The sequence below is a fragment of the Amphibalanus amphitrite genome, unplaced genomic scaffold (assembly GCF_019059575.1).
Source record: "Amphibalanus amphitrite isolate SeventyFive unplaced genomic scaffold, NRLGWU_Aamphi_draft 000959F_arrow, whole genome shotgun sequence".
Taxonomy (NCBI): domain Eukaryota; kingdom Metazoa; phylum Arthropoda; class Thecostraca; order Balanomorpha; family Balanidae; genus Amphibalanus; species Amphibalanus amphitrite.
Genome location: NW_024882453.1, coordinates 156,437 through 180,845, shown reverse-complemented (window position 1 = coordinate 180,845; position 24,409 = coordinate 156,437). Strand labels below are relative to the sequence as shown.

Sequence of the window (24,409 nt, the reverse complement as noted above, 5' to 3'; positions counted from 1 at the left end):
TGCATCTTAGAGTAGCTCGCTGGTTCTACGATACCATGTACAGAAATTGCCTGAGGGTCCATGGGGCCCCGTGTCACCCAGCCCACCGGCGAGCGATTGGATCCATATTCGGCGAATTTCACCCGTCGGCGTGTTTAATCTCACGTGCCTGCTCGGACAGGCGCGTACGTGACTGCCCTTCGCAGCCCATTCCTGACATTGCCAGGGGCCGTTAAAACGGAGCTTCTCAGGAATATTCATCGCTGACATGCCTCAGCTTTGAAATGACTGACGGGTCACGCGTAGCAATAAGTTGCAGAGAGCACATGCATAAACTACCGCGGAACACGAACTGGTCCAACAACTAGTTTTATGAATGCTCTAGCGAAGGATAATTGGTTTTCTGATAAAACATGCGAATTTCAAAATCTATAGACAATATGAAACATATGAAGTGCGTTAGACTTTTTAAGCTACGTAGTGTTTGAGTTGTTACTGCGGCTACGCCTACTCCCAGGCGACCTACCCACTCAACTAGGAAATGAACACCAGTTCATCATGAATATGCATTATGTACAGTTGTCTACTGTTAGCAGAAGTTAACCTATATTCATATGCAGTCCGTACTCATGTCCGAATTCAGCTTCGCTGCGTGCGTGAAGCACCCCGTCTTCTCCGCTGTAGGTGTCGAGTCAGCAATAATCTTCAACGCATCGTCTCCTTCCCTGACGATTCAGCAATTCAACTGCCATTCGGTTTAGAGAACTGTTGAATATGGCTAGGCCCCGTCTAATTCCGTGAAATGAAATATCACATGGTTCCGTCAGCCAGCATCAGTGCGATGATTGGTCTGTGGCGTCGAGAGCTTATGGTTGACGGGGCGCTCGGTATAATTGACGTTTAGGGGAAGTTGGGGCAATGCCGGAGTTGGGGCAAAGCCGAAATTCGAGATATTTCGAAAACCGTAAGACATGGATGCCACCTGTCAGTGATGCTCTGAAGCTTAAGTGACTACAATTATCGCATGTTTGTTACGAGTCGTCATTCGGAATACTTCGACTGTGAGGGCGCCAAGAGCGTTTTCAATGTACGTTTCCCTTGTACTACATGCGCCTTTGAAGCTGCATTTTTTACTCATTATGCTACCGTTTGTCTGGCCAATTCGGTCAAGTAATCTTTAGCATGTCTTTGCATAAGTGTGCTGCCTATTTGAAATTTATACAGCACGTTGGAAAGTTATGGGCCTGCAAATGAAAGTATGGCTGGCTGGGGTAATGCCGAAAACGTGCGATTACGCACGTGTTAAAAGCACGCTACGTGGACTTTACTGCTGTAGAATAATAACGCGTATTTTTAGTCACACAAATTACACTTTCAACCGACACAACGGCCTGTTACCTATAAGGAATGATTTACCTGGCATTTTCTTATTATATCACACAATTAGAACTTCCAGTGTGCACCGCGTCCTCAAGCTCTTGAAACGTGCGTCAGCTTTGATGAATTCTGGATAAAGTTTGAGATAAAATAGCAAAACGTCAATGTCGGCATTCCCCGTAGATCATTTCTCCCATTTTCGGCTTTCCCCGCAGTCCGGGGCAACGCCGAAAAAGTCACTTCTTTGATATTTTTAGTTTGTGCGCTTAACGGTATGCGAATTCATCAAATGCGCCTGGTATGTTTGAAAGGCAAAAGACTGGCCTCTCGAATGACGCCAACAAGAATAGCGTATGTTGTCTACCTTGCGTGCTACGGGCGTCAGAAAAAAAGTCTTCGGCGTTCCCCCAACTTCCCCTACTGTTTAACTGGACGTCTATGTATGTTCTGCAGGATCTACTCCTCGTTGTGTGTGTTATTATTGCTCTTTACATCAAGGGGAAACATATGGGAAACATTCCAGGTTGGGAATAACTTGAAGAATAACGGTTGCTTTATGCTTCTATGCGGTTTCGACAGAAATGTGCAGTCCTTTCTGCTATCATTCTTAGACATTTTAGTTGTACCCATATCAACTAAAATGTCCAGTAACACGGCAAGATACCAAACCGCCACATCAACGCAACACATTACTTATTCTACCACAGCACATCACTGCATCATTTAGGCAACCTTGCCCCCGGCCTCATTATAAACTCCCCATTAGGCACCTCGCCAACAGCTTTGTCACGCTTCAATTAACCCCATCGGAATCGTCGGTCGCTCGTTATGCGTCAGCCTACGGCGGGCAGGGAGCTGCACACTGCACAGCTCCAAATTTCCTCTATCGCAGCTTCCGATCGTCGCCCAATTGGCGTCATTAGCAGCTCACAGCGGACGCCGACAAAAAGCACAGGAGCTGAGAGAGCTCAGCCCGGCTCCGACCGAAGAGCTGATCAGGATTAGCCCATCAGCGAGCCGTGAGAGGTCCGGTGAGACGGGGTAAAAAACGAACCACCCCGCCGCTAAACGAGGTTCTAACGTCCCAGCGCGGAGTATGAACATAACACACCCATCAATTCAAGTTTGACGACAATCCATTCAGAGTTGACCTATAAACCAGCCTCTGGTCAAACGGCTGCGTGCCCCGCAGTCCAAATTCCTGGCGACGTGCAGAGCGGGACCGACCGTCGGCCGCTCGACCGAGACGGTCTGCACTCGCGCGCGGCGACTTACGACGGCAGGCCGGCCCGCCCCCGGATTTAGGTCGCGATCTATGCTGGCAGTTGGGTTTTTACATCTCCTCGAAGGCACCGGTGGCGGCCGCGGCCCTGAAGCCGCTCCGCTTATATACAGTATGCAGGAGGGAGTATTCCTATTGATCTGGGAGTGGCCCAGCCCAGCGCCCCACCGCGCTGCCTGGTTTGCACGAGGAGGAAGTGATTGGAAATGCAGAATTGAATATGAGTGGTGTTTTGGATGAGAGAATTACTCTGCACTCGTACTTTGCTACATGTGTATGGCATAGGGGCACATATTAATGTATAGGGCATTTTTGTTAAAACTTTATGGTTTTTAAAGCAGTGACTCATTATCAATGTCAGGAATTAGAAGGTATTTCACTAGGCTCACTGCATTTTCTTTCAAACAAACACAAGCAACCGCCTAAATATGATTTGTTATCGTTCTTAGCTGAACTATGGAAAGCAAACAATATGTACAGGATAGATTTCTAATAAAGTACGGGGTTGTCTCCGTCTTAAAATACCATTTTATAAGTCATAATTTTTATCAGTGTTTTTTACTTCTCAATATTGTAATCCTACTAAATCTAAATCTCGCTGTATCGATGGAAAATTTTAAGCGAGAAGCATGCTGTATCAGAGCGACATCCAATAAATGCTCCCGAACATCGTTCAATGTGACTGAGAGCACTCGTGCAAAATTTTGGCCGTCTTATCACGCGCGTCTCGCGAGCTCTCAGCATAAATCATTTCTCTTTGAGTCGACACACAGTCGCGGAATAAAAACTGCCAATCCGACAGATCGAGTCGACTTGACGAGAAAATGGTGAGATTGAAAATCCCGTCGAAACGAAACTCTATAGACTCTCCTGTAGACATCGCACGGAGCTTGCAGCAAGGGCTTGATGGATGTAAGCAAACAGTGTTTGACGTAAATAGTAACATTTTAAAGCGTTAAGAGTCCGTATTGATGAGGGTAATTAAATAGTTTTTCCTCTCATGATCGCTACATATGTCATCTGCAAAAAGAACCAGACGAATGAGGCACTGAGTTAATAGTAGTTGTTACCAAAGCTTGTTTCTTTTCACCGATCAAGCGAGGGACCAAACAAGAACATATCGTAGGTATTTGGTAATTTTGAAACAAATTTCGGAGACATTGCAGGCTTGCTGATCTTCAAAGATTTCTATTCATTCACAAAATCGAGTCAAAAGTACGCCATCGCCGCTAACTGGCGCCTACCCGCAGTAAGACTGAACCATTAGTTTTTGACGCGAAAATATATTTTTCACGAATAAAGATTGATGATTTCACAATACGTTTATCTTGGCTGTGGGAAGGGTGCAATGAAAGTTTTGATTAATTTTTCCTTATGGAATAAATTAAGGTGGGTATAAGAAGTGAAATAGTGGCTAAAAAGTAATGTGTTTCACCGATTCATTGTGTAGTGTGTACCAATGCCAATAGTGATAGTGTACTTCCTAATGTTTTGAGTTTCGAAGAAACATTGGCTGGCTTGCTGTCTTATAGAGGGTTCTGTCAGCTTATCCACTCATTTTTAATAATTTAACTTATAAGGTTCCATCATTCCGTTTAATTTCATATGCCTCAGTAGTAGAGGCTGAACCTGTTGAGTACCGGTCGGGTACTGTGGAGGTATTCATTAGACCTGCAACATTTAACAAAACTGCGGGACAAAGATTATCATGTACGACATAATAACTTTTTTTAATAGCTTATGTATTTTCTAAGACACTCGTGATAAGACACTATTCACGACGTTACCAGCGGGTCAAAGACGTCACGGATGCCATTATGCTGCCATCAAATTTACCCTTGTGCATTTAGCTAGTACAGCTAATTTTAGATATCTGCTGAACCAGCAACAAACATTTTTCATTTGCTTCTCGATTCAGCTTTTCCGCAGGCTGAATTTTAAGCCACAAATTGAATCAAACGACATCAGTATAGCTGAGGCATGAACAAGTCACTCTATTTTTCAGTCCGTTGAGCAGCCGTCAGCTTTTCTGGGCAAAATGAGTGGCTGGGAATTCCCGACACATGTCACACCGTGGTACCGCCGGCCGAAATTTATTGTTGTTCCCGAGTTTTACTGGCAGCTTTGCCGGCGCGCAGCAGGAAATTTATTGCTACAGACTGGAATAAAAGGATAGGTAATTACAAGTTTAAGCCCACGCCATGGATTTATATTTCGGTTTTTCATTTTAATTACCTTGGTTTGCTGCCTCTTCTTGCAGCGGCTTGCCAATTGGTGATAAGCTCGAGTGCGATGGCTGAATGAATGTTATGGCTTGCATTCATATTCACCGTATTCGCCTCAAAATAGCGTTGCGTCTCGGCGCTAAAGGCTATGGTAATTTCAGTCGGAGTCGCGCCCGCTAATTAGAATTAGAAATCCTTGCTTCGTTATTAAGATTCAAGTTAGAATGCGAACTCGCGCCCCTGGGTGATATCAATTTGTCAGTATTGTTCTCAGAAAAATAGTGGAAGATGCAAAAGGTTGTTCTTGATGCAGTTTCTAATGTTTTTGTCGTACTGTTCTCTTTGAAAATATCCGACTGAATCCAGTAACATTGATGGTACGAGTATAACTGAGGTGAAGCTAACGTCACATGCATTAGAATGTCCGCTTTTATGCTGTTATCCAACCACAAGCGTGATAAGCGTGCTTATTTAGCGTGAGACTCCCTTTTTTAAAATTTGAGAATACCAAAGATAAAATGTGGTTGTCACTTGAAGTTGACACATTCATCCACCGGCTAGACGCAAATCACATGCCTATTTAGGCGTATTAGAAAAAAACTAACCGCAACTACACGCAAGCTTCTAAATTGCTCATCACGAATTATTGTTTTTCCAGAGTGGTTGAGCTGGAACGTTTGATGCTCAGGGCTTGGAATACGACATTAAGGGAAAATCTTTGACTACGTTTGCATGTGCTCGCAAAGTCTTTTGCCAATCGTCACGAGTGAAGTAGTCAGGCACTTGCACTTGTCCATGTTGTGCCCATAAACTAATGTTTAATGGATTAACGTTTCTTATCGAGTTCACAAATCACGTCCATCGCCAAATTCAAGTTACTGTCCCGCTCCTATATAGGCCAGCGCCATTCAAGTTAAATGCCTTTTCTGTGGCAAGTACACAAATCACCCATATCGCCCAATTACTGTCCCGCCCCTACATTGGCCAGTGTATCCCCATTCCTACCTTGAAGTTTCCGAAGCCTAGGTGATCACACGAGCACTGACACTCCCTGATGTGTTGCTCCAGGTCCTGGGGTAGTGGCGGCACGCAGGTCAACTCGATACTATCAGGGTCAGCCGCGGCGGCCGCCGCCGCCGCCGCCGCCGCTTCCCCTGTCCTTTGACACGAGCTCCCGTTGCACTGGCCCCATCGTCGCCTGGTTTCCATGGTAATATGAGAGGAGAACACAGCCAGCAGGGTGACCACGTCCCGGCACCTCACCAAGGACACCGCAGTCGCGCCAGCACCGAGAGAAACCCCGAAAGAAACACCGCGTCTGATCGCTCCCAGATGCGGCGCTACACTGGGATGGACACAGCTGCCGAAAACACACACTTTCTCACGCATACACACTGAGACATGACTTCGCAAGTCGTGGTCACTCGCAATGCCACCACGAGAAAGATCACGTCGTCGACCTCACGCGACGACCACCGCACGCCGACTGAGCTCCCTCCGAGAGTCCAACACCGCCCCCCAGCGACTGGGCCGGCGCGCACCGCCCCTGACCCTCGCCGCTCCTCTACCCCCGACTGGAGCGAAAGGGCGATCGAATTTCATCGGTGAGCTGAGTGTTATGATCCCGAGGGTGTCGAATGTCGATGATAGCGTTTACTAAATGAGAGGAACGTAGGTGCTCCTTCAATCGGGAATCGGGACGATCTTCGTTGGTCGTACGAAGAGTATATAATTATTCATCATTTTATCTTAGTTGAACCTGTTATCTTTTTGACTTTGTTGTTGAGGTTACCGAGAGGGCATAACAATGTGGTTCCACTATGAACCTCTTCGCGGATTTTATAACTTAATGAGCCTCTATTCTAATCTGCTGTCTGTCTGTCTGTCTGTCTGTCTGTCTGTCTGTTTGTCTGTCTGTCTGCCTGTCTGCCTGTCTGTCTGCCTGCCTGTCTGTCTGTCTGTTGTCTTTCTGTCTGCCTGTCTGTCTGTCTGCCTGTCTGTCTGTCTGCCTGTCTGTCTGCCCATATGTCTGTCTGTCTGTCTGTCTGTCTGTCTGTCTGTCTGTCTGTCTGTCTGTCTGTCTGTCTGTCTGTCTCTCTTTCTCTCTCTCCCTCTCTCCCTCTCCCCTCTCTCCCTCCCTCTCTCTCTCTCTTTCTCTCGCTCTCCCTCGCTCCTCTCTCCCTCTCTCTCTCTCTCTCTCTCTCTCTCTCTCTCTCTCTCTCTCTCTCTCTCTCTCTCTCTCTCTCTCTCCCCTTCAGAATCAATCAACCACAAAAATAATTACACATCAAAGTAATGCTGTCTGTCAAACTATAATATGCTAACCTTTTACATCTTTTAGCGTACACTAACTGCAAGCAGGCACACCCTACCGTATGTATTTTTGCGGATCTGTCGCAGTCCGCAGACATAGCAGCGACAGAAGTCAGCGGTCCATGAAATGCTAGATGGAAATCGGCATCAAACAGACATTTGTGACAAACATTCAGCAGTTACCATCTAAATAGAGTTGCTGATGACTACCTGCCTTATCCTGTCACGCTTTGAGCTACGCATTTTGGCAGCTTCGGCACCGGCTTCAAGCAAAATTTGCAGCTACGGGCGATGCGTGCTGGCCGACGGATCTAACTCCGGCTCCGGCCCACATTTCGCATACACAGCCGTGGTCCGAAAGAATCCGGTGCTCCCACATTTGACTAAATCGACATTAGCGCTCATTGGTCTAGCTCGGCGGACTTTGGCATGTAGTTTTCACCTCATATTTTATGCTCTATATAACTGGCAAGTGACAAGCGTGGACTTTGCTCGCCATGAATTTGCCTGACTTGCGACATGAGAAATAAAAATATAGCCTGACCCGACTCCAGGCTTCATATTTGTAGTTTTGATTCAGATCCGTGATTCTGGACTCGCAACAGACTCGTCATTCTTGGTTCGTCCGCGACAGGACAAAATACTCGGCGTCAACAACCTTCAACGCTTGGCGAATGTAGAGTATTGCGGCACAGCATAATTACAGGCGCTTACTACTAGTGCCATCTTTGGGCGGATTTAAGAAGCATAAATTCTCCCTGTAATGAAGGGAATGTGTTTCTGCCATATGGAAGCAAAAAGTCATTTGTAGCGCGAGTGTCACAGTTGTGGCGAAAGCCAATTTTTGTGTGATGTGAATGCGCGTAGCAAGGTGGGAGGTGGGAGAGGTAGGCAAGAGGTAGGTGCCGTATTATTTTTGAGGAGTTATTTGGCTGTAATTTTCAACGCCCTGTGCTGAACAATTATAGTATCAGCTAACAATTTATGTATAACTTAACACCATGGAAGTGTGTTAGGCTTAAGAAACCAAAGTGTGGGAGGGGACCTTTTTTATCAATTTCACGTTTTTTTTCAAGTCCAAATCAGCATTGGCATCAACCACTAATTTGAAGCTCAAGTTTCAAGAGTTTTCTTATCTATCTCCTAGTGTCTACCCAGGCCTAATAAAGTAAACTGAATTGAGCTTAGATTGTTTGTTCACATGAAGCTTGAATACCTAACCTACCGAATGTGTTTTTCTTCATGAATGAGGCGAGCCAGGCTGCCAGTGTCATTGTGTACACGGCATCGGTACAAGTTGAAGCTCACGGCATCGGAGGCAAGATTCTGAGATGGATCGGCGCATTCTTGGAAGGACGGAAGCAGCGAGTCACTGTTGGGAGCAGCAAGTCAGACTGGGCTCCTGTACCAAGCGGTGTTCCACAGGGTTCAGTCCTTGCTCCACTGCTCTTCACGCTGTACGTGAACGACCTGCCGGAGCCGCTAAGCTGTGGGATAAAGATATTCGCCGACGACAGCAAACTCTATCGATCTATCTGCTCTCCGTCCGACTCGGCATCCCTGCAGGAGGACCTGGACGCGGCACTTCACTGGGCAGACAGGTGGCAGCTGGCATTCAACCCTGGAAAGTGCAAGGTGCTCCACATCGGCGGAGGCAACCAGCACCACACATACCGGATGGGGGGAACTACAGTCGCGGAGTCGGATGTCGAGAGAGACCTTGGCGTCCTCATGGATACCCAGCTCAAATTCCGGAAGCAGGCTGCTGCGGCCGTAAGGAAGGCAACACAAGTGATGGCAGTGATTCGTCGGTCCTTCCACCTTCTTGACAAATCAACCCTCCCCCTGCTCCTCAAGGCCCTTGTCCGACCCCACCTTGAGTACGGGAACCTAGTGTGGGGTCCCTTCAACCGGGCGGACCAGCGGCTGGTAGAGCGGGTGCAGAGGCGGGCGACCAAGCTGGTTCCCGATCTTCGACACCTCCCGTATCGAGAGCGTCTGAAAGTGCTGCAGCTACCAACGCTGTACTACAGACGGAGGCGTGGAGATATGATCGCGGTTTATCAGCTGCTCCGCGGTGGACTGGACATGGACCCTCGCAACTTCTTCGAGATGGCAGCCGACAGAACTCCTGCTACAAGAGGACACCAATGGAGACTAGCCAAGCCGCGAGCGGTCTCCAGGATTCGGCGCAACGCGTTCTCCATCCGGGTCATCAACGACTGGAACAGCCTACCGTCAGTGGTCGTCGCATCCGACACCCTGAACCAATTCAAAAACCGGCTTGACGCTCACTGGGCACACCATGCACACGACATCCCTCACGCAGATGAATAGTCAGACGCACGAGGAGCTCGACTAGAAAGGTTTCTAAAGGCCTAGTCTGGCCTATCCAAATTCTGTACTTCGTAAGTAAGTAAGTAAGTAAGTAAGTAAGTGTACAGGGATGTTGCCAACGGGGGGGGGGGGGCACGGGGGCCATGCCCCTTGAAGGCATAAAATGAAATCAAATTCAATAAAAAAAAATAACCACAGCTGCACCAGTACCACACCCCACAAAATAGTGGGCCAAATCCGAGGAGCTTTCCTTTTTTGGAAGGGGTGTGACACTAGGCTGTGACCTGTGTCCCCCCTCCCCCCTGAGCAAAATCCTGGCTATGTGCCTGATTGTGTGCATGTGTCATTGTGGGGTTCATTGACCATTTCTCAGTTATACATAAAGTTGGAATTGTGCTATTCTTCTGGTGTTGTCATGCTGTTCCTGGGATTGTGTTGGGCTTATCAAAAGGTGTGGCTGCCTAACTGGCTGTACAAGCTTTGGGTAAATGTTAAAGTCCAGTTCACTTTAAAACCAAATGTTGCATATTCTTACATGATGCGCCTCAAGTACTCGGGCGCCTCGCGCCTCTCCAGTCCGTACAATTGCGCTGGGTGCCGCCCGCAGCCTCACAGCCGCTGCCCGCCACCGGGCAGACCGCTATCAATAGAGGTAAAGGCGCTGGCGCCGGAGGCAGCGCTCTGTGACGACTGGTGTCAAAGGACCTACAACCTACGTCCTACAATTTATGCTGTTGCATATTCGTATCGCAATTGTAGATGGGACCTTTTCTGAAAAAAAAAACACATTGTGTCTCAAGTCTCAAGTTTGTGTCATTTTCATGGTTTCCACTGATATCTCTGGGCTGCTTCTTGTTTTGATAAAATTGCTCATTTCACTTGCTGATGAGGCAGCTCATGCTCAGCACCCAGCAGGTTATCATGCACTGATGGTGATGTTTTCTATTGTTAGGCTATGTGTGATGTCTTACCTAGCAAGTGGACTTGGACTCCCATAAAGCTGGTAACTAATTTCTTTCTATTTCAGGCTGGCAAAAGAATCAACTTACAAAGAGTGACCATCTCAGTTCAAGATGGAGATTGATCCAAGCATGCTGGTAAGTGTCTGGAGTAAAAGTTTTTTTGCAACAATGCATTACACTTTTCATAGCATACATATCTCTTGAATAGATGGTGGAATGCCTTTCCTGTTGTTTGGCGTAGTTTTAGCATTTTTTTCTAATCATTGTTCTTTCAGCAGGGGGCTGGAGGGGGAAATGCAGCGCAGAATGCAGAGAAGCAGAAGGAAGCCATGGCCAAGCAGGAAGAGATGAAGAACAGCATGCTCTCCAGCCTGTTGGACCAGAAGGCACGAGCCAGGCGTGAGTATTGATCAGCATCTCAACTTCCAGCAGCATTGATGGCAACGCCATTCAAATAGGGATTGATTTTTGAAGGCTACTATAAATGCTGTTCTCTGTACTGACATTATGTAGCTCATCCATCTGCCGCCAAGCACTATTTAACCGGTTTTGTAAGGTTCATCTGGTTTGGTTTACTTTACCACAGACTAGTCCCTGTGGCTGTTGGCCGATCCGTACTCCACGGACCGATCAACCCTTCTGACTAATCTTACATGTGATCCCCTCCCTGTGACCTCAGTGAACACGATCCTGCTGGCCAAGCCGGAGAAGGGCGCCCAGCTGGAGGGTATGCTGGTAAACATGGCGCGTTCGGGCCAGATCCAGCAGCGTCTCACCGAGCCAGAGCTCGTCGGACTGCTGGAGAGGGTCAGCGACTCGACCGGAAACAGGGCCACGGCAAAGGTCAAGGTGAGGTCACCGGTGAATGGGTGGGGGTGGGGTAGGGTGGCTTGGTGGGTTGGAGACTGGAGCTCCGATGGAGAGGTCGTGCATGAGTTGGTGAATTTGACACAGGTGGAATAATTGTTCTGGACGAAGTTCGTTGAGTTTCCGCCTTGAATATTTTGAAACTAACCGATTGTCATTCAAATCGTAAATTTGAAGATGGAGTCAGCAATAACCAATTTACATGGGGTAGATGTCTTTAATATTTAGGCTTCTGTTGGTTTTTGTTTGTTTGTTTGTTTGTTTGTTTGTTTGTTTGTTTGTTTGTTTGTTTGTTTGTTTGTTTGTTTTGTTGGGCTAGGCCCCTTCGGTCTGACGAGACCATTTCAGGGCCGGAAGGATGATAGGAATTAGGGGGAGACATTGGTCTGGGCAGGCACCCTAGTGAGTCACCGGGGCTGAGCCCGTCCCGAAAGACAGGCCGACCAGCCCCAAGGTACCAGTGGCGGATCTAGGGGAGAGCAAATAGGGCAATTGCCCCTCCCAAACGGCATAATTTTAACATTACACCTATATACGGTGCATGGAGAGAACCACGACATTGTTATGGTTTGCCCCTCCCAAAACTCGGAGCTGGATCCGCCAGTGCAAGGTACTCACTGCACCCGGCTACGGGGTGCGCTCCCTCTGGAGCAGCGGTGCCGCTCCAAGGGAGCAGTCCGCATGAGATAAAGTTGCCTTCCAGTCCGGAGGGGGTTGCGGCGTGGAGGAGAATTATTTCAGTATCCTTAGGATGGAAGCACGGAACGGTGTTCTGTTGGTTTTTTGATACATCGGACTTCCCGTACCCAAAATATTCATTTTTTTATCAGTTTCAGCACATTCCTAGCGGTTGCAGGCATTGACCAAGTTCTGTTCGATCCCTATAGTTTGACCGGAGGCGTGCCGCCATGGACTCAGACGATGACGAAGACTATGAAAGTCTTCTGGGATAAACTGTGCTGAAAAGAAACTGCCACGCTACGGGCTCGAGTTGCGCCTGTGGCGACATCTGTATGAACTAAGCAGCGATGCAGTCACGTCGGTGACTTGGTGGAGATTGACAATAGCGCCACTTATGCCGGCTCAGAGATGCTGGCTGGCGTGAAAAGTCCCAATGCCTGGTGTGATTTTACTGGCCGGCTAAGCAAAACATCAAACGGACAGCCGCTGCTAAGAGGGATGCGTTCAGGCATGTTGCTTGAGTGCATGCATCAAATGCTGCGATTCAGTGACTTAAACTCGGGAAATGGAGGCTTCCCTGATGTTGCATTCATGCATGCTGCCACAGTAAGTCCGATTCACAATGTGAATACTGTGAATCGGAATCGAAAGGCAGCAAACTGGGGACTAGATACTGCCCGGTAGCGGGCCGGATGGGTACGCTGACATTGGTGTAACACGCTTTATGTTGTACTGAACTGCGGTGCGTTTTTGTACTGACTCACGAGAATACACGACTACCAAATGTGACAAACGTTATGGATTTTATCTTGAATGGAGATCGTATTTGTGATGCGGTGTCATGCTTCCGTGAAGTGTACCCTAAATTCATCGAAACATGGACAGTCATGGGCTATGATCACCATTCACCAGTGAGTAGAGGTTGCAGACACAGTCCCTAACGGAGAACTTTGCAGGTCTGTGGTGACTCACCATGTTATCAACACGCCCCCGACAATCATCGAGGAAGTTAGCGATGGCTGCTCAGTTCAGGATCTTACTTACAGTACCCCGATTTTTTAATAAGCTTGTGAGAAGGCGAAACCTTTTCATGTTTTTTTTTTCTCGTGAGTCGTGATAAAGCATTGCAATTCCCGTTAAACGTGGTCGATCTGAATTGCTGCCTTTTGGGACTGACTAGACCCTCGTTGAGGTGCAAATGAGATTTTCGTTATGTTCAGCAAATTTTGGTTGCCTTGTCTGAATTAATTATCCATTTAGGTGATTGTTCTGTGTATTGAAGCACACAAGCTGCATTCACGATCGGGAACATAATTTCTGCGTGCTAATGTACAATAATCATGCTACCATAGGAATGGCATGCAAAGTAACATCGATACTCAATATGGAGTTTGGCAACTGAAATTGATAACATGATGAATACCTCCATTTGTTTTACTTGCCAGCGATACACGACACATTTACAAATAGCCGTTATCGAGCGGTGTCTCCCTGACAGGCACATATTGCCGGCACCGGGCGTTGCACGCAGTGCGCATACGTAAACGTCCCGTCCATCGGGTGTGACCCGGCGCAAGCCCGGTATACCTCATCAGTATGAGCCGGGAGAGGGAGCTGGGTGGTCCCGGCCGCCGTCCACCAATTATCGACTATAAATCAGGACTGACTCTGACTCGGCTATATACGGTGCCGGTAGTAGGCTCCAGTGACGTATGCCGGCTGTATGTATACACAGTAATTACGGCAGACCTTGGAGCGAGACGCAGAGAGGGCGGATAAGGTGGCTTCTGACGGTAAAAGACAGCGGTACTGAACGAATCAATGCGGTATAACTCAGACACAGGAGTGATCCTGACTATTTTTGCTTGGAAGCTATGCTAGAATTAGCTCTGATGCATATGCGTGAGTCGAGCTCTCGCATCGTCTTCGATATGTTTGCACTGCGTTTCGATAACTTCCTCTTGTCTCCGGTGTTTTATAATTTATATTCCTCTAAGCCCTCTGTTTCTGGTGTCGTCAATGACAGGCATATACAAGTCCTCCCATGAACCGCTATTCCATTTACCAGACAGTGACTGAAGCGCTCTCAGCGGCAGGAGGCGGGACGTTATTGACCTGCACAGGGGACGGGACCACTATTGACCTGAAATGGGGCGTGGTAGATGGTGACTCAGTGGGTGGGGAAGGGGATGGGAAGTGGGGTGGGCACCTGCGCCTTCACGTGACTCGGTGGGGGTGGGAGATAGTCAATATACATGGGACAAATGTCCATACAGATCAATTCAGACACCTAACTTATTGTGATTCCTTACACACAGAAAAATATTGACACCGTTAGCGGTGTAATTGCACAGTACATATCTGAGCACTTGAGGAAAGTTAATTTAGTCCCTTCCCCGCTTAAATTACTCGCGCTTCTAAATGAACACCAGGAAGAAGGTAATAGAACACTGTTAGGAGGGTTGGGTGTTTTACTACATGTAGCAAAACACCCAACCCTCCTAACAGTGTTCTATTACCTTCTTCCTGGTGTTCATTTAGAAGCGCGAGTAATTTAAGCGGGGAAGGGACTAAATTAACTTTCCTCAAGTGCTCAGATATGTACTGTGCAATTACACCGCTAACGGTGTTAATATTTTTCTGTTGTAGGGCACCATAAGTATGCCATATGCTGAGTAGACGATACCAAATTAGAATACTGGAATAAGGAAACCGCTGTCTCGTCAGTTGTGGATATCATAGTTTCTTAACCCTCGCCCGCACATGCCATTTTCCCATCCTAGAACGCACATGGGGGGGGGGTGGTTGCCACCCCCCCGCGCCATTTCGTTCCTGTTGGAGATAGAGCTTAGCGGTAAAGACCAAAAAGATTCTTTGGGAAGAGACGAATCCAATGATACCCAGTTTTACCTCCTCAGGTCAGTCATTGACCTTCCAGGTCAGGTCAAACTAAAAAATGTTGCTGTTTTGGGTCACCGTTGGATATCAAGTGCGCTGCTTATCAAATACCGATGACGATGCTGTTTTCTGGTGCCAAGCCAGCTAGAACTTCTTTGTCACACTACCCGACCAGAATTTTGCTGCTGAGGTCATTTCAGGTCAAGTTAGGTCAAGGTCAATTATATGTGTTTGTATGTCTGTGTGTGTCTGTGTGTATACTGATGTGTGCACCGATTGTTTTTGGGTCCATATTACATGAAATCATGATCTGAGAAGCTTTTACCAAAAATGCAGTCAAAAAACTTCACAAAAAGTAAATTCGGCTTGCCTAAAACGCAATTATCTTAGATGACCTAGGGTGACCTTGACCCTGACCTTGACCCCTGTACATCGTCGAACAACATGTTCCATGATAGGTGGGAGGTAAGACTGGCAAAAAAGGCCGAAATCAGGGTGTCAAAAGCTCACAAGGCCCATGGCAAACGCAAGATGTTGAGAATTGGCCATTTGGGTCATGACATGACCTGAGAAACAAGGTCATATCTCCAAAACCAAAAATCACAGAAACTTGAAATTTTCAGTAGACATCAAGAAAGGATAGAGGAGCAGCTATACGAAAAATCAGCCCTCTAGCTCTAAAATGTTGAGTGCAGAGCAGAAACACTACCTGGGGGGGGGGGGTGGCAACCACCCCCCCCCCCCCCATGTGCGGGCGAGGGTTAAATTCACCGTCATGTTATCTTTCAAAATTCATTTATGGCCGGTTAATTCATAGTCCGTCCATTTATGTCATCTATCTACCGTTCAGGCAAACACAATACACATCAGCTAATTTCGACGATAAAAGGTCATATTCAGGTATCCAGGAATCTCATTATGGTGAACCTGGCCAATGCCACCCACGTTTGACCTACCAAACAATGGTCAGATTGAAGTAGGCTAGTCACCGGACATCCGAACCACGCCCGAAGCAACGGCCGTGAAACGAGCCGAACAATCGCTCCTTGGAATGGTATTTCTACCTGGATCCTAGCCGGGCACTGCTGACCGAATCCGCAGTGCAGTCCATGACCGTGACCTGATACCAGACATGTCACAAGACGAGTGTGGTACTACGTGAACTATGAGCTAACTGCACCCTGCAAGTCACAGCTAGCGGCTTCGCTCGCTGAAGTAACCATTTCAACATGGGAAACACACACTCTGCAATTACGCTTGGTTAATTGTCGAGTTGCACGAAAGTAACGATTGTAACACAGACCCGAGGCAGTTGAGGCCTTCAGTGGTTGATTTTGCGCCGTTTGTCGCCTTAGTAGCGATCTCGGGCGGTGTATCGTGCATCTCATCGAATGAGGATGGCACTATTACCACCTGGCTCTGCGCTGATAAATTTGGCTTAGACACTTTGACCCGGGGCAGTCGGAACGTCACAGTGAGGTGTCATGGTGGGGTCTTCAGGGCACCGAGCGTGCGAGCAGCATCACACGGCCCCTTACACGCCACGCCACAACAGTTCTGGGAAGGGGCGTGGCACTGCAGTGTGAGTGTGTGCAGAGGAAAAGGGTAAGTTACGAGTAAAACATAGACCGATTGTCCTTCGCTCTGTAGTGTTTTATGATTTTTATTTATAAATAATGAAATGTTAAATTTGACAAAACCAGTCTCAGATGAAGGTCGCCTAGCACAAACCCTGCATTGTAACAGCCACTGAAATATATCAGTGTCAGTATAAACGTCCTCACAGAGGCCTGCCCCAGCGTCTGGTTGACAACATTTCTCAGTAGCAAAAGACGTCCTCGCGCGGTTTACAGCAGTTAGCAGAACGCAGGCGACGCTGACGCATTGTCTGCAGTGTCCCGTGATTGTTGATCACCGAGATGAACACGATAGTTCCCCGCGTTGAGCATGTGCCTTCCACAGGAACATACCTCTCGAGTGATGGAAATCCATCAGTGACTGACACCAGCCCCGCCCTAACACTGTCGTTCGACTCCAAATAGACCAGCACAGGTGTGCGGTGCGGCTCGGACACGGCCAGACTCCCCACGTGGTCACTGTAACGTCAGTCTGGTGATTTTATGTGCTGGGCCTCACTATTCACATGGCGGTCTTCGGCCTTACTTGGTAGTTGTATGGCATCTTGGCCATTGTTTACTGCAAGATGAGCTCTGGCGTGCAAGGTTTGACGCCATATGAGTCACGCCGGAGAAATAAATAACAAAATATGTTTCTTCTTTCTCCGACTTCTCTATACCTACCCCGGCCTAATCTTCTTCCTCCTCCTCCTCCCCCTCCCCATTCACCGGAAGTCGTTAGTTTCCGGTGTGCTCTGACGGAAGTTAAGAAGGTCCATTTTCGGTGCAGCTCTAGCCTCTATCAGAGGCCCAAAAACCACAGCGGATTCGGCAGCGGATGCATTAGAAGCCACAGTGAAGACGGTGATGTCATGCTCACGGAAAGACCGTTATGAATCGGAATATTTTGAAGCTTGAGTTGCAACCATATGGCCCGTGGGTGGCTAGCATGACAGGAAAACGTCATTCTGACTTCAATACGAGTTCATGTGGTATGTGCTATATTATACTCTATTTATCCTGCCTACTCGAGATGTAATATGATAACGTTCTGACATTTTTGTCAGCTAAATGCTTTATTGCTGACCCGTAAGTCGGGGTGAGTGATGTTAGTATTTTATTTAGTAAATTCATTTCCCTTTTAATTTAGCATTTTCATTGTACTTTATGAGCTGTGCTAAACACGATTAAATAAAGATGACAAGCTTTAATATAGCCAAGGCTACTTTGCCTTCCAAATCACAATCCCTAACCAGGATCGCATCAAGAGAAGCCACAGGCCGTCAACTAAGAACCTGACTAGCCTGTGCTCAACAAAAATCTTGTCTGGAGCTTTGAACCACATGAAAAACAGCGCTACCATTCTGAGCCATCTTTGGCCAATCCGTTTTGGTGCACATCTGTGTCGCTGTCAGGGTGCGGCCGCACAGTCATCCGCCAAAGACGGTCCTGGCTGACTTTGGCTATCATCTGAGCGCGAGTACCGCAGTGCCGAACAACTAATCTGGACTGTCAATATGCTGAGTCGACAGCCACCGCTCATCGCACTGAAGGAGTGATTGCTCTCTGCCAACATTATTTGACTATCGCTATTCGAACCAGGGTTGTATACGACTCAATCAATAGCAATCAATTCAATCACGATAAATTTGGGAAACCAATCAAATCAATCAAGTCAGATCAGTTTTCGGGAATTGATTCAATCGACTCAAACGCGACAATGAAAGGAATCAATCAACTCAATCAAACGACTCAAACCAAGACATACACTAGGTTTTTTGCCCCACCAATTTGGAAAAGTGTCCATAGCACTTAGCAGTCTGGTGTACCTACCAACCTACCTACCTACAGAAGAAACATAAAAATATTGTCATTTAAAATTATAAATTGCCATACCATTCAAAGTTTCTATGTAATAAGGAAGGATACCTAGCGATGGACAGGTGGATCATGATATTGAGGTTCAATGGGTAGAATTGGAGCAGAAGTTTCATTTAATGGGTGCAAAATTACCCAGTAGTTGACTCGCCCCTTAACCCAAATCACCACCTTTCACATAAAAGTTGTCAATTTAATTTTGGCCATATTCCAACTCCATTTACACTAAATAACAGATATTGCAGTTGAAAGTTGGCTGCTCGGAGTTTGGCAGTGTTCGTGATTTGGCCATTTACCCAACACCATGTCTATTTTAATGGATAATATGCATCAATAACATATTAACCATAGGGAAATAGAAATAAATATATTACCTGCATGTGACGGTTTCGGTTAGACAGAGACTGACGGGCAGCCCAAGCCTGAAAAATTTTTCCACACAATGTGCATTTGAGACGTGGGATGGGGCTAAGCTTTTACAAATCCTTATTCTACGTCTTTTGATTTTTTGGTAAGATGACGTCATTGATTATCATGTAGTATGGTAGATCATCATAAAATAAATCGGTTGTACAACACCAATTTCGTTTTAATTATTATTTCATTTGAAATAAAACCACTTAATAATATTCGGTAAAATATTTTAAGGAAAATGAAATATATTAAATATGTTATGCTTAGGCTCTCAGGAGAAAAGGATCAACAAACGTTCTGCTGCAAATTAAACAATGCAGCAAATTAGCTATAAATTAGTTACGTAAACGTAATTAGCGAGACAAAAACGGCGCTTTCGTTTCAGTTATTTTTGTAGGGGTTTCAGACATTTGTAGAGTTCAGTGGGTTGTTTCTTAGGAGATGTGGAGATGTGAATTATTGATTAATCACACTTTATTAGTATATAGGGCCTTGCACTTTATCATCTGGATTTAAAAAAAAAGTTTCCTGCTGAGTGCAGAAAGGTAGGTAGGTGCATCGCCAGGTTCTATCACCAGGATTGGAGCAGTTATTGCAGTTGAAAGTCAAAGTTGGCTGTTCATGTTTAGGCCCTGTTCTTTATTTGGCCATCTACCCCATATTGCAGTTGTGATGACAAGCAGTTTTCAGTGTAGTTTTGTGATCTATGATGTCATCAATTATTGTCATTATTTTTCGTCAACTAAAATTTATTAGAACTTTCCATTCAATCGACTCAATCATACGAGTCACTCTAATTTTCGGGAATCAAATCAGTCAACCAGTCGCTAAAGTCAAACGAGTCAGTCAACCAGTCATCTCGAAAAGTCAATCGACTCAATCCAATCAACTCAAAATACGCGTTGAAACAAATCAATCAATTCAATCGACTTGATTGGTATACAACCCTGATTCGAACTGACTTTCGGGGAATGATACCAATGCTGCTGTCGAAACCCAACTCTCCAATCGGCAAAGGCTGACTTTGTTTCTTGGTTCTGTATAACATCGTCTTGCAACGAATATCAACGTTCATATAAAGCTGCGTCTCGAGAACACTGCCAACCAAACATAAATAGAAACTTAAACTCATGGTCGACCGGAACCTCTCGCGGCGAGTCGCGGTGCCAGTGTGCCAGACCCATGTCACCAGGATCCTCCTCTGTCCCATGAGTGTGACGTCAGCAGTGTCTCACGGGTGCCAGCGCCGTGGAGCGGCCGCGCCAGGAGGGTAAAACACCGCATTTTTGCTCCAGCATGACCAGAAGGTCAGCCAACGCAAACAAACAAACAGTCGGGTTGGCTGGAAGTCAGGGAGCTGGAATGACCGGACATCAGGTGTTTTGTTCGGCCGACAATGGGCCAGAAATAGAGCGTTGTCGGTGTTACGGAGAGCGCCAATATAGAACTCTACTCGTAATATGGTCGGCCTGGAATGCAATACGTTGGTTTTGAATTAGTGAACCATTTTGAATATAAATAAACGCTGTTGCCTGTTAGAATCATACCCATGTGGTGCTAAAAAAAATGCATGTTCACTAGTTGCCACATCTATCAAGACAACATTGATGCACAACATTCGAAAAAAAAACGCTACGCTATACTTTTTTACACTCCAATAGTGCCTGTAGGTGAACGGGAGTTAAACTACAACCTCTGAGCATCCACTGACCACAATAAAAGATGAAATTATCATTGTTCCAGCGGCATTAAATTCCATCTCCTCTGAGCGTTCCTAATACGTTGTCTCATAAATCCGAATACGTCTCGTAAATTTTCATTCTGCGTCGCTGGCAGAACGCTGACCCGTATCACTCGCCATGATAACTCCACCGTTGGGATGGGCGCGCGGCTGACCCAGGGGGCGCAGTCCGTCCTTTTGAGTCGATCTCCGTCCAGCCGGCGACGATATCTCTGGTACACCGCCGATATGACCTTATAGGTGACCTGTGGTTTATTCTGACCCGGCCACACCGGTCCCGTAGTGCTTATCGCTCACTTGTCGATCGATCTGAGGTTGGTTCATATTGATCAGGCCGTCAAAGAAGCTGTGTCACATTTGTTAGTGTCAGACTGGAGTTGACTCTGCATCCGGTCAACTGAGTGTGGTGTTTGGATTGACAGTGGGAGTATGTTTGCATAGCAATTTCAGAGGTTGGTGTCTTGTGTGTTTGTGCATTCGAACCATTGGATTGCGCGGAAGGTTTTGATGGAAGTAGATTGATGGAACATGGGTTACGAGCGACCGTGGCTTACTCATAGTTGATGATATTACTAAAATTGATTAATTGAAGTCTCACCTTAGGCGACATTGGTTGGTTCACTATCGTTTAGATAAAACTAATCAGTTGCTAACGGAGTAATTCTTTCGGAAACGATGATTTTTTGCTGGCCGCTACCAATGAATGGACTTTCCCATGACTTACGCTGGGTGCTTAATAAGACTTATAATCTCACTACATTCGAGCCTCTAATGTGGGATTAATTTATAGCAGATGAAAATCTTACCATGCGTCGTGCGCGACTGGCTTTAGCGATCGATAACTCAGTTCATTTAGAATTGACGTAAATCTGTGGTAGATACTCGCGTGTTTGTCATGGCGGCCGTGACTGACGCTCTCATGGTTACGTTCTACGAGTCTCGCGTCAGTTTTCCGCATCGCATCAAGTTTTACCTGGAACGTTTAAGTTAAACTTGATCATGAGAAACTGCAATGTATGCATTTTCTAACAGCTTTAGATAGGACTTTTTTGGAGCAGTGTCATTGCTAACTGTAAATCAATTGGAACGCAGTATCTCATCAGTCGATGAGACATCATTTCGTTCATAGCCAATTATAGACAGAAGCTCATCCAAAGGGAGCCAAATCTATCGTTTCTCTTGCTATTGCAGTGTCAATGTAAGAATGTGTAGCTTTGATATGTCTGCCCTTTGAATTCGATTCGATACACACGTGACTTCGAAGAGTCGATTGATACTTGGAGTTGGATCCCGTCCAGCGACTCGAGTGTCCTTCCTTTGTTAGCGGCTGCTGATTCAGACCACCGGACGAGCTGAGGCCTCGTGGATGACTATTGCCTATACCGGATACCCTCAAAGAACCCAGTCCCACCCAGGCCACACAGGGATTCTAGGGCACGGACGAGGCTGATCCATGTCAGATGCATTGGCCATGCGTATTTATAGTTTAATGTGTCGTCAGGCAGGGTATTGGATCTTTGCAAAAATGTGTCAACAGCTGAACAGTTTTCATTATCCGGTCTTTGTTAGCCTAAGAGGCAGAGCAGCATCTTCAGAATGGGTATATTCTAAGCCAAACGCACATTGCTGAGTAAAAATGTACACATTTTCATAATTAACAAACATTATATGCGTTTGAGTCTGCCTGACGCACGTCAGTGCACGCATCAGGCACGCTACGCGCTCAGATGCTATCTGAGCAGACGACCTTTGCGGTACGTCTAACGGGCTGGGCTTCGGCCGCGACCGTGCTGCTTTCAATTGCAAAGAGCATCGGGTCACTAACAGCTTTATATTGGCCTCATGACACTTGGCTGAGGTAGTGACAGGCAATAGGTATCAGCGGCAATTCTACCATTGTGTTATCACTGGACTGAAAAATGCGCTTCCAGAGTTGGACAGCATGTCGCTGGTTATGATTGATGCCTTATCTGTGTCCGGACGACGTCTTAAGGTCAGATTTTATGGTCATTCAGCGCGGTCCACGTCATAATACTTCTGTCAGGACAATTTCAGTTCAAAGTCACATCTGAGTTTCATCAGCGCGGAGATCTATCTCTCCTTATAAAGTCACGCGGCCTTCGTCGGATGGGGTCTCGGCCCATGGCACATCCATTCCGTACAGCTGTGCTCCAAACCAGCATCCGGCAGTGCAGTGCGAGGTGTCAACCTTTCACTGAACGCCGTACAAGCTTATCACGGCCCGTTCAATCCCGAGCCCCGATGAGACGGACACGTAAAACGGCAGCTCACTGATGACTCAGTCACGAGACTGGCAGGACAATGACATTCCGGAGCTGAAATGTTTTCTGGTGTGCCAGACGACAGCCTAATCCGAATTTTTGTGCACGGTGCTGCTGCTACGAGAAGACGTGACAAATAAATAACTGATAATCCGTCCTGTTTTGGTGTAGTACGAGCTGTGACGCGACGGCGAAGAATAGGACGCGTTACCACGGCGATTGCTGGGGCCATGTATGGCATAACGCTTCAGCTAACTCATGCAGTGCTTTACGATTACTGACAAAGTTTGACTGCACCTTATGTAACTTGTCGATATGAATGTGATACTGAAAACGGCTGACTGCTAGGTGCATGTGCTATTCAATGGGATGTTTTAAATTCATTGACTCTATCAGCACTTCTGAAAGCACGAGGTCGTTTGTTTTTTTGTTTGCTGACTTAGCGAATAGGATGATTTGCATTTCAGTGTAGGTATAAGTAGGTATAAAGGCAAATGTGTACTAAGTACTTATTATGAATCTCCCTTTATCCCGACGATTTAGAGCTGTGATTCAAACCCAAAACAATAGGTTATTGAGATATTTATTTGCTGTCACGAGCTCGCAAAATGGTCTGCCTATTTCAATTTGTATTAAAGGAACAAAAATATCTGCTCCGCTTTGAATGATGACTCATTCATTGAAATATCTTGTAAACCCCTGTTGCCACACTTTGCTTAATTTTGTATGGAGTTCAAGGTTTAAAAATTGCGCAAAATGTGTCGATGGTCTTAGCTTGTTTTGCGTCACGAGCTGTCATTTTCGATCAATGGCGTTTTAGTACAGCTCATTGCTGTTCCCAAATCCCACCCGAATTTCCCAGGCAGCCTTTTTCCCAGCAGCGCTGCATGACTTACTGCATGATCACAACTCGAGATAAGCTTCCTCACAACACAGCAAGCCAGGCTTTATATGGATTTATTTCGCTCGAAACTCTGAAAAAGTACTGAAGGATAGTTATTTGTTGCAGCTTTACGTGAATGTTTCTTTCCAGGTAGCTGACAAGATTGCAGTTAGCAACATGAAATTGTCATGAAGAGACAGATATACGACATGACTTCATTCGAGGGCTAGATAAATCAGCCCAAAACTCCCCCTTCATCATACTATCGTTGTCCGTAAGCTCCTTACACCAGCCATGGTCCCTGGAGCAGCGTTCATGACCGTGGGATATGTAAATAGCCCGTCATGCTGCCAGCTCATCGCATACAGCCGTCGGCATTCATACGGCCATCTGTGAGCTGATATCCATGTGCCTATCACGCAGCTCCACCCTTCCTGGTGGTCCCTAACTGATGTCCCCCCCCCCTCCAAACCGCACTCCGCCCCTGACCTCAATACCCAGACTGGGATCATTGCGGTATGGCAATGGCATTCTGTGCAACACTGAAAATTGCAGTGCGCTATGGTTCTGAACGTGTCTGTCATGTGACTCGTGCGATTCTGGTCAGCCGTGTGTGGTACAGCGCTGAGCCGTGTGAACGCCGCCGTTCCGCTTCCCTGCCTCATGTAGGTCGC

General features: G+C 46.6%; 2 protein-coding genes across 5 annotated transcripts in view; one reads left to right on the top strand and one right to left on the bottom strand.

The window, feature by feature from the left end:
• LOC122368586 (dipeptidase 1-like) overlaps positions 1-6,351 on the bottom strand; it is a 72,382-nt gene extending 66,031 nt beyond the window's left edge. The window contains exon 1 of the mRNA XM_043342674.1: positions 5,869-6,351. Coding sequence (XP_043198609.1) covers positions 5,869-6,252 — 384 coding nt within the window. The 5' untranslated portion in view covers positions 6,253-6,351. The remainder of the gene's footprint in view (positions 1-5,868) is intronic.
• A 1,628-nt stretch (positions 6,352-7,979) lies between these two features.
• On the top strand, positions 7,980-12,812 carry LOC122368584 (programmed cell death protein 5-like). Of its 4 annotated transcripts, none has more exons than XM_043342667.1 (5): positions 7,980-8,074; positions 10,541-10,610; positions 10,751-10,874; positions 11,155-11,324; positions 12,230-12,812. In XM_043342667.1, the coding sequence occupies exons 2-5, from the start codon at positions 10,587-10,589 to the stop codon at positions 12,293-12,295; spliced, it is 384 nt and encodes a 127-aa protein (XP_043198602.1). In that variant the 5' UTR covers positions 7,980-8,074; positions 10,541-10,586; the 3' UTR covers positions 12,296-12,812. The 4 variants fall into 4 exon arrangements, with proteins under 4 accessions (XP_043198602.1, XP_043198603.1, XP_043198604.1 ...); XM_043342668.1 differs by having other exon boundaries at positions 8,025-8,063; XM_043342669.1 differs by having other exon boundaries at positions 8,038-8,074; positions 10,754-10,874.
• The last annotated feature ends 11,597 nt before the right edge of the window (positions 12,813-24,409 follow it).

What these genes read in the sequence shown, in the direction of transcription:
- LOC122368584 (XM_043342667.1), top strand. Translation starts at nt 10,587, where the DNA reads ATGGAGATTGATCCAAGCATGCTG. An exon ending in CCAGAAGGCACGAGCCAGGC is followed by an intron (nt 10,875 to 11,154) that starts GTGAGTATTGAT and finishes CTGTGACCTCAG; the next exon opens with TGAACACGATCCTGCTGGCC. An exon ending in GGGCCACGGCAAAGGTCAAG is followed by an intron (nt 11,325 to 12,229) that starts GTGAGGTCACCG and finishes CGATCCCTATAG; the next exon opens with TTTGACCGGAGGCGTGCCGC.